The sequence below is a fragment of the Bactrocera tryoni genome, unplaced genomic scaffold, assembly GCF_016617805.1.
Source record: "Bactrocera tryoni isolate S06 unplaced genomic scaffold, CSIRO_BtryS06_freeze2 scaffold_25, whole genome shotgun sequence".
Taxonomy (NCBI): Eukaryota; Metazoa; Arthropoda; class Insecta; order Diptera; family Tephritidae; genus Bactrocera; species Bactrocera tryoni.
This window is the reverse complement of record NW_024395977.1, coordinates 21,170,474-21,181,018: the sequence shown is the minus strand read 5'-3', so window position 1 is coordinate 21,181,018 and position 10,545 is coordinate 21,170,474. Positions and strand designations below refer to the sequence as shown.

General features: G+C 35.1%; 1 protein-coding gene and 1 pseudogene across 1 annotated transcript; both read left to right on the top strand.

Moving 5' to 3' along the window:
• Nucleotides 1-1,245: 1,245 nt before the first annotated feature.
• LOC120780638 lies at nucleotides 1,246-2,173 on the top strand. Its single transcript, XM_040112899.1, has 2 exons — nucleotides 1,246-1,476; nucleotides 1,537-2,173. The coding sequence occupies exons 1-2, from the start codon at nucleotides 1,339-1,341 to the stop codon at nucleotides 1,915-1,917; spliced, it is 519 nt and encodes a 172-aa protein (XP_039968833.1). The 5' UTR covers nucleotides 1,246-1,338; the 3' UTR covers nucleotides 1,918-2,173.
• A 7,518-nt stretch (nucleotides 2,174-9,691) lies between these two features.
• Nucleotides 9,692-10,545, top strand: LOC120780651 (annotated as a pseudogene).

Genomic DNA, 10,545 nt, shown 5'->3' with positions numbered 1-10,545 from the left:
TAAGATAATAAAATAGGCACATATGTAGTGCCGACCTAATAAAATTAATTAATAAATAAACCTCCGTCTCGTTAATTTATACAGCCTATGCCCAAAGGGTTTCGTTTATACCCGAACTGACTAACATACTCCTCTCCATTTCAACCAGCGTTTTATTAAACCTTTCTGCAACGCCGTGCTGCTGAGGTGTGTATGGAACACTAAGTTGCCGTATTATACCATTTTCTTTTAAGAAATTATCAAACGAATTATTTACGAACTCTGTACCATTATCGCTTCGTAGCACTTTGAGTTTCTTGCCACTTTGGCACCCTGCCATTGTTTTTAACTCCTTAAATTTATTGAAGACTTCATCTTTACTCTTCAAAAAATAAACAAAAACGTATCGCGTTTTATCATCAATAAACGTTAGAAAATATCTTGCGCCACCAAGTGATGGAATTCTCATTGGGCCGTACACATCACTGTGAACTACTCCCAATATTTCCACTGATCGCCTTTCTGTACTGCTATATGGTTTCTGCGTACATTTGCTTGTCATACACACAGTACAACAAATTTCTTGTGGTACTCTAACCTTCATTCCACGAACCATTTGCTTCTCATTCAATAATCGTAGCTTGGCAAAATTAATATGACCATAGCGCGAATGCCACTTCATAGCATCATCAATTGATTTCCTTGCAAAAAACAATGTGTTTTTATTTGGCTCTAAAATAAACAAATCACTGACCTTATTTGCATGTAAAACTATTCCTCCGTGCTGATTCTTGATTGTTGCCGTTTGCTTGTTGAATTCTACAATGTATCCACTGTTGACTGCCTTTGCAACCGAAACGAAGTTGCATTGCAACCCTGATACATACAACACATCAACAAGTGTTACGTCACACATGTTCGACTTCAAACGCACAACTCCTCTGCCAGTAGCTAAAATTTTGTTGTCACCTGCTAGTATGATCGCTTCTTCACATTGCTCGAACTCGACAAACATATTCAGCCCTATTCTGCATTTCTACTCGAATCGAAATTTTCTCCGATTGGCAACTTTGGTATTCTGCGTTTCGATTCAACTTCGAAAATTCCAATTCTATGTATTCTGCATTGCGATCGTAATTACGTTGATGTACGTTGAAGTTTTGTTGGCGGAAAGCCGTTATATTCATTTTCGTGCACTTGGATAAAATAATTTCCTCAAATATGTAAGTAAAACTTTATGATTATAGTTGTAAAAGATATAATGGTGGTGTCCTTGGTTGTTTGTGCTTAAATGATATTTTTTGATATGTTTGCAGGTCAAAAGTAACAACGGCAGAGCAATACGAAAAATTGTGTGATATGATGGCCACAAAAAGAGATATTGCGCAGGGCTTCCAAAAGCGACCGAAGGAAGAAGTACAAGAGTTTTGGGAGGAGGTTGCAAGGAATTTAAATGCACTTGGCCCACCAACAAAAGATTCCAATACATGGAGAAAGGTAAGGTATTACCTACAATTAATTTCAAAAAATTAAGTTAAGTCTAACGTTTTCGTGCAGGTCTGGATTGACTGGAAATGCTACATGAAGCGAAAATTATCGCATAACAAAAAATACAGGATGAGCACCGGTGGAGGTCCTTGCCGTTTACAGCGCATAAGCCCACTGGAGGAAAAGGTGATAGCTTTGACGGGTTTGGAAACATGCACAAGTGGAATAAGTGGGGCCCGCGATTATGGCGATAGTGTGGAGGTAGAAGATGCTGCCGAAACCACTGAAATGGACACTTCCGCTCGTTCGGATGATATCCCTTCAACCAGTGGAGCTAGCAGCCAAAATAGAGAGCCGAGAGCAGACTTCTTCATTACTCATTCTTCATTACTTAAGCAACAGATTCAAAATCAAAAAGAATTTTATGCAGAGACGAAAAAAATTCAATGAAGCTGCCTTTGGTAAAATGGAAGAAGTTACTAAATATTTACGGTACATGAATCGTTCTCTTGAAACTTTGGCGGCAACTGCAGTGAAGCAACTTGAAGAACAGAAGCGACACAATAGAATTAAGGAAGAGCTGTTGAAGGAAAAAGTAGAAATAAAAATGCAAATGCTAAGATTAGATCCAAATTATAAGCCTGATTCAAAGTAGTCATTTTTTAATTGTTAGCCTTTTATTTATTTTACTATTATTCATTTATATAACGAGCTGTGAAATGAAAAAAAAGCATTTAATTTTTTAATGTAGGAGCTGTAAAATGGACTGAATGCAATTGTTTTTATTTAATAGAGTAATGTAGAGCATATTTTGAATAAAATAAAAAATGAATATAAAATATTTTAATTTAAAAAGCAGAAAGTATATTGTCTCTAATACGGTTTGCTATGGAAGCATAATTGGGGTCATTGCTTTGTTCTTCTTCCTCTTCCTCACGGTTTTCAAAATCGAATTTATTTGCGCTCAAATCATCCACTTTGTAGTGGATGCAAATATAATGGAGGGCACAAGCAACGTTTACAATTTGACATGCTTTTTCCGGTGAGTAGTGTAGTTCTCGAGCTCCCAACAAGCATCGAAAACGATTCTTCAAGACCCCAATTGTCCGCTCTACAATATTTCTCGTTTTAGAGTGCCTCATATTGTAACTTCTTTTTTGGCTGCCATGATTTACGGACCGATACGGAGTCATTAGCCAAGGCTGCAATGGATACCCAGCATCGCCTGTTAAAAAAGCAAATAACTATTCAACACTGAGTTTAAGAAACGTACATATGTATTTAAATACCTAACAGCCATGTATTTCTTTCGCCTTCGCGATATCGCCGTTCCATCTGAAAGTTCAACTTGCTCAATCCCCACACATGTGAGTCGTGATTGCATCCTGGATACCGCGCATCAATGCTTTTTATGCGTAATCTGTTATCGCATACCTAAAAATAAATTGATAAAATTAAAAATTTCAATTGTGGCACTGATGTAAGAAAAAATAATCCTCACCACCATAGCATTGATGCTGTAAAAACCTTTTCTATAGTAGTATAGAAAACCCTCTTTAGACGGTTTTCTTATTTTTATATGCGTACCATCAACGCACATTATGACTCCTGGGAAGCCTGCCTTCGCATAAAACTCCTGTTTTGCTTGTTTTTTTTCCTCGTCGGTCTACTCAAATTTTATCCACTCACGGCAAAGCTTTCTTTCCATGACATCGAGAAAATTCGATAGTGACTTTGACACTGTTGACTGACCCATTGCTACGTTGTAATCAGTACCAACTCCATGTTGGTAACTGCCTTCCGCAAAAAATCTCAAAGCAGCAACTATTCGATTGAGCGGAGATAAAGACGTCAAAGTACTTGCTCGAGTTCCTTCCGCAAAACTGTCTAGGACGTACTTGAAAGCGTCCTTGTTGAGTCTAAAGTTTTTTTGAACCTAAATAAGTAAATAAATTATTAAAAGAAAATACAATTTATCACTTTCAACTCAATTTCTTACAATTCGGCACTCATTTCAAAAGGATTGCACATATCTCTTAATCTTCTCCTTTCAATTCTGGCCACGGCATTATCGGATGCATTGCTCTCCTCCTCAAGTAATATCGCTGCCGCTACTGATTCCATGTTAGTGTTTTTTAAATAAAACGCGATATAATTTCTTTATTTTAATAAATCAACAATAATTTGTGTATTTTTGCTTTGTTATGTTTCATTTTCACACGTTTCAATGCACACAGCTGACTTCGAAAGAGCCACAGCTCTTCCTCTTCTTCTTTCAATCCAATCGTAACTCAGAATACCTACTTTCGATTCAGACGGAGCGTAGAGCGGGAACGTAATCGAAATGCAGAATAGGGCTGATTTCGATCGCAGCATAAATGTGATGAGGCGCCGCTGTCGACGCACCAAACGCCGGCATGTAACTGTTTCAACCCGACTGTTGCAAACAATCCGTTACTGTTGCTATTGTCACTCTTCTGATTGTTGTTTTGTTGTTGCTTTTCTCTGCACTGAGCAGCGAAATGCCGCTTTTTGCCGCAACTGTAGCATTTGAAAATTTTCCGCTTGCTCTTTTGACCGCTGCTAGTGTATTCTGCACGTTTGTATGTACAGTTTTGCTATTCTTTTTATCGCATGTACTTTCGCGTACCATAAACGCTTGCACATTACCTTCGGTCTGCTCCGAACTGGTGCACTTTCGACGTTCACGCTCTTCTATTAACTTTATCTTCACAGCACTAAGCTTTCGTAACTCATCTCGAGATTCTAATGCCACAACCAAATTCTCGAATGAATTTGGAGGGCTGGCGAGTAACATTATTACACAGAACTCATCTTGTAAATTAACTCCAATCTCTTCAAGCTTTTCTGCAACTGATGTGAAATCGCAAACATATTGCTGCACACATTCACCGTCGCTCATACGCATACCAACCAACAAAGTCACCTTACGCACTGATTGACTAACATCAATTACGTGTATATAATTGATAGAAAATATATTTTTAACATCTAAAGCCGTGTAAAGTGCAAAAGTGAATTTTTGATTTCGGGAAATACGATGTTTTTTGCTATTAAAACAAAGAAAATATTGTTTTTAAAAGCACGCGCCTAACATATTCGTAAAGTAGAAAGAAAAACTAGTATTTTGAGTATTTTAAGACATTTCCCGTGAAAATTGGTGCACGTTTTCGGAAAAGCCGCTTTGCTGAACATTCACCTATTCAAAGAATTGAGGTTTTTTTCTATAATTGTTCTGTTAAATTTTAAAAATCTAAGTTGCCTCTGGAAATGTATTAAAATAATAAATAATACGCGCTATAGAAAGGAAACATATATTTTCAAAAATATAAGGAAACATCAAATAGAAATATATTTGCGCGGTAAGGCATTATTGATTGAGAGTGGCTAAGCGCACAAATAGAATACAAACGCTAATGTCAGAAACAACGTATTTCGCTTTCTCCCTCCGCTACGAGCGGAAACCGTTTTGTTCTCATTTTCATGCGAACAATGTTGTCATTACTCAAAACGCATATGTAGTTTTGCACACATCTAACTTTTCATTTATAATTTTTCGTAATATAAAATATCAAAACTGAAATCAAACTAGTAAAACTAGTTTATATATTTATAAATAATAGCATTCGATTCTGATTTTGCGTTAGTTTAAGAAAATTTCAAATATATTGAAGATTTTTATAATTACTACAGTATATCGAGCCTGGCAACCCTGCATTGTGAGAGAGCAATCAGCTGAGTCGTTTCTATGGGGAAAACCCCAAGTCGTTGGAAATTCTACGGTAAGTGGGCGGTAGAAGCGTTTTTGGGTAATTATTTACATTGCCCTCCCATAAGATTCATTTGTGTACGTGCGTTTGAAGAAACAGTGGGTTATAACCTGGAATTATTATTGAAATTACTTTTTATAAGGAAGCTTAAATAAATTACCTAGTTTGAAACTTTTTGCTTCGAAAATTATCCCTATGTTTCGAAGCATATACACTTGTGAACAATTTTATTCAAAAACGAAATTAAACAAACATAAAATAAGAAGTAGGTTATCTGATTTAAATTTTGGTACAATTATGCGTGTAGCTGCAACAAATGAGATTAAACCAAACATAGAAATTATTGTATGAAATAAACTAAATTAAATGCTGTTATAAAGACATGTTAAAAAAATTATTACTAAAATAAAATATTTATTATACTTTTTGTTATTTATCTTACATTTTATAAATTTATAGTAGTTAAAAAGAAACTTAAAATTGTTAGGCAATTTTACAGTTATTACCCACAGTGCAACTTCCCATATATGCGCGCGCTCTCATTTGTAAACATGGTGTGGCGAAATACGTTGCTCTCATTTGTAAATATGGAGTGGTAAAATACGTTGCTCTAACTTCCCTCTTCATGTTTGCCTGCGATGATCCCCTCAAAATATGCACTCGTGCCCGAACGGGCAAAATGCCACTGAGGGCTAATATGCCCACCCCTGATATAAATGATCAGGATGACGATAAAAGTTGGCATCCACTTGACTGTGTGTCTGTCCGTCCGTGCAAGCTGTAACTTGAGTAAAAGTTGAGACATCTCTATGAAACTTAGTACAAAAGTACAAAAAAATTTCAAGATCCTAGATGGGCACAATCAGACCACTGCCACGCCCACAAATCGCAGTAGCAAGGGGCGCTTGTGGACAAAATCTTTTGAAAAAGTGCACGGGGCCCCGATCTCTAACAAGTTCAATGTAAATATCTCCTTAACCACTTAGGCTACAACAAGCATATTTGCTGAGTACAAATCTTATAAGAACATTTACCGATAGTGTGAAAATGTAAAAACTACTAAAAGCGCGATTAATCAATAACTAAATACGCCAAAGACATAAAATTTTACCACCGAGATGGTATAAGAAGGCCATATTTGAGCTGGTGTAAAAATTGGACAATGATCGTGGCATCGCTCACTTTATGGTGAAATCTCGGGAACCGACTGACCGATTTCGAAAAATTTAGTACATGCCATTCTTATGACACAATGTGAAAATGGACGAAATCGGATAACAACCACGCTTTCCTCCCTTATAACACAATTTTAAATTCAGCTTAATTTGTTCAGTTTCCAGTACACAAATCAGGAAGTAATTAATATAACGGGATACAACTTTGCACAAATAATGTCTTTAGTGTGTGCCTTATGACGAAAAATTGTTTAAATCCAATAAAAACTATTCAATTCCCTAGGTACCGAATATTTAGACGTCGGTGCCTATAGTTGACTTTTGATATATCGGTCAATGTGTGATATATATAACTGAAATGGTAAAAAAGAGGTGGATCCAATCAATACTTCCCTTAGCCCCCATATCACTAATATAAATATTTTAGAACTTCCGGGAAACTTTGTAAAGCACATATCGGCCAATATGTGAGTTATCCCAATGAAAAGAAGAGCGCTTGTTTTATTAACTGGGTATCTTTATACCTAAAATAAACAAATTTGAGCGAAAAATTTGCCTATCCCCTAAATAACTGAAATCAGGATTTTCGAACATCAGGCTGACTGTACTCTATATGATTGGTTTTACACCTTAAATTATTTCCCTGTCTTTGATTCTTGCAAGTTGCAAGAGTACAAAATTTTCGATTACACCCGAACTTAGCCTTCCTTACTTGTTTTCAATTTCTATTACTATTGTCATTATTCAGTAAACGTCTCTGTATTTCCCGTCTGTAATCATCGTCCATATTTCCATCCCTTGCACTATATTATGACTGTGTTCAAATATTTCGGAGAATATATGTATATATTATATTATATATATATTTTGAACATGTCTTTTCCTCTATATTTCGAATATAAAAATTTAAACGGTTAATGATCAGTTAGAATTTTGAATTTTCTTTTATAAAGTTATGGCCTGAAGTAGTAAACACTCCACAAATTCTTTGTCTGTTACCGAATAAATTATTTCATGATTGTTTAAAGTTCTAGAGGCATAACACACCGAATGTCCTTCTTGTGACAACACTGCTCCTATTGCATAATTGGATGCATCTGTTGTCAACGTAAATTGTTTCTCAAAATCTGGATAACGCAAAATCGGATGTGTACTTATTAACCTTCTTTATTTTTCGAATGCTTCAATATACGTGGGATCTTTTAAATTAATTTTATCTCCCTTCCTTAGATTATTTGTGACTGGTTGGCCTACTTTCTCGTAGTCTTTAATAAGCTTTTTATAATACCCTGTAGCACTCAAGAAACTATTCATTTGTTTCTCTGTTCGTTATAACTCAAGATTGTTTATTGCCTTAATCTTGTTTTCATATGCCCTAAAAATTTTGTTTCCTTTTTCATAAAATTACATTTCTCTATTTGAATTTTTAAATTTTGATTTTCAAGGACTTCGAAAATCTCTGTTATGGCTTTAATATGTTCACTTAAAGATGTGTTCAAAATCAAAATATCGTCCAAATAGACAACACATGCCAAGTGGCGGCTGCATTATTTAACCCGAATGGCAGTTTTATAAATTCATATATGTAAACCATGTGGCGTTACAAATGCTGTTTTTTCTCAATCTTCATTTTTTACTTAAATTTGGTGATATCCCTTCGGTAAATTTATTTTTGTAAAGTATTGGGCACGGCCTAGTTTTTCTAATATTGAATCAATATTGGGCAAAGGATATTTGTCATCTATTATTAATTCATTTAATTTTCGTAATCTACAACAACCCAAATTTTTTTATGCCTGAGTTGCCCATTTTTTTGGAGCAACTATTAAAGGGTTTGAATACCTTGATGAACTCTTATCGTTCTAATTTCGTGTTGAATTTTCGTTGTACTACTAAGCACATCTCCTTCTTTAAAAAATAATCTATTATACGTTTTCTTATTTTGTTCATTTCCTCCTTGTTTAAATGATCGAGTTGTGAATTTTTTATATCACCATCTACTGATTCAAGTGAACAAATTTTTTTGGCATAAGGCTTGTTTATAAAATTCACTGATTTCTCATTTAAAATTAAAAAACCTTCTTCGAAATTAAGTAATGCATTTAGACTATTTAATAAGTCTGCACCTATGTATAATGAACTGATATGAACGGTTGGGTAGTGACTGACTTTCCACCTGAGCCGACATCATTCTGGAAGTCGTAACTCCTTTGGAGTATGGGTATGCACTTAAAAATAAATAGGGGGATTTTCTTGCTCTTGCAAAACCCTTGCACGGTACACGTATTTTACGAATTTTCCAATTGGTGTAACGACACAACAACAAAACACATGCAGAAAAATATTTGCTATGACTGTAAATATGTATGTCAGACCAAAACCCATGCTTATTTTCATGCAATGACACGTAAAAAAATAATTGCAACTCTGTGCCAGCTATCTTGTTATATAAAGACATACATATTTCGCTGTTAAATTGTTAAGTAGATTTTATAATTTCTTCTTAAACTATAAAAACTTGTTTTTTTTCGCCAATTCACAATAGCCATGCACAATAGTCATTCTCAATAAATTGACCGAATCAGCTGATCATATGTCACTAGATTCTGCAATGGGTGCTCTCATAGCCTTGCTTATTTCGGTAAAGGATTTTTGCATTTTGTGTGATCGTGCAAGAGCAATAGAAGCTCCCTAGGGTCTTTACTCGTAATGTTTGTAAAATGAATTCGTTTTATCACAATATTTTTAAAACACAGTATATACAGTAGAAAACCTTTTCGTGGTAGCTTTCTGAGGGGTGAGTAGCAGCCATCTTTCAGTGGTAGCAACGCAGTGCTGTATAAATTGAGGCAGAAAATACTTAGCAAATTTATTTTAATAAATAATAAAAGCTATAAATATTGTTGCTTAATATAAAAGGAAATTATTTATTAATGTTATATATTTACTAATAGGTGATTTAAATGCCATAGTATGCAATATTTCGCCCATAAAAATATCATTTACTGATATTCAGATATTCTTTTTGTAGTCAGTTCCTAATAACAAAATTCAGCCCTATTTTTCGATTTCTCGGTGGTGAGTTTTCTTCTGAATGTATTTGTTTACATTTGACCGACAGAAAACATAAAAAGTGCAGCAGCTTTTCATATTCGAACATTCAAATTAAATCAAAACAAAGTTTAGTTTGTATAAAGTTATAAATATTTTATTTAAAGTTTAATAATTGGAGTGTACATAAGTTTTATACAATAGAAAATGTCCGTTGAACCAGATATCGCCAATAAAGCGGTACTTAAACGAAGTGAAAATATACCGGAAAACACACCCATCGTGGGGGGCTATGATTGGAATCAAGGAATTGATTACTCAGAATTAATTGAGTCGTGTATTAATACGGGGTTTCAAGCTACTAATCTTGGGTTGGCAATAAGAGAAATCAATCTAATGGTAATGTAACCATTTTTTTATGGAAAGGTTTATGTATTTTAAAATATTCTTAGCTTGATTGTAGGCAGCAGCCGTTGAAACCTGTAGAAGCCGATTTGCATGAAACGGATGAATTCAGCTGTACAATATCCCTTGGATTCACATCTAATCTAGTGTCGTCGGGATTACGGGAGACATTACGATTGGATTGTGTAGAAACGACATGCCGCTACTTGATGAAATGGTTGAAGAGCAAAAAACGAAAGGCTTGATTTGGTCTCCTTCTTGTATTATACAACGACTTGGGGGAAGGATAAACGACACCAGCTCAATATACTACTGGGCTGCGAAACATAAAATACCTGTGTTTTGCCCTGCGCTTACAGATGGTAGCCTAGGTGACATGATGTATTTCCACTATGGCTGTGAAAGCCACCAAATCGGGAATGATTATAATTGGTGGAGCCGATTATTCCGTTTTTATTAACACAGCTTCGAAATTCGATGGCAGTGACAGTGGTGCTCGACCAGATGAGGCTATTTCTTGGGGTAAAATAAAGAAAGAAGCTTCACCAGTTAAGGTGTATGCAGAAGCTAGTTTAGTAGTGCCATTGATTGTTGGTGAGACTTTTGTTAAAAGACATTTCAATGCAAAAAAAAGGTAATGAACCATGATAATAAAT

Bases quoted from the DNA above. Each gene is read 5' to 3' on its own strand.
- LOC120780638 (XM_040112899.1), top strand. From the start codon at position 1,339: ATGATGGCCACAAAAAGAGATATTGCGCAGGGCTTCCAAAAGCGACCG. The intron at 1,477-1,536 runs GTAAGGTATTAC...GTTTTCGTGCAG, and splicing joins ATTCCAATACATGGAGAAAG to GTCTGGATTGACTGGAAATG.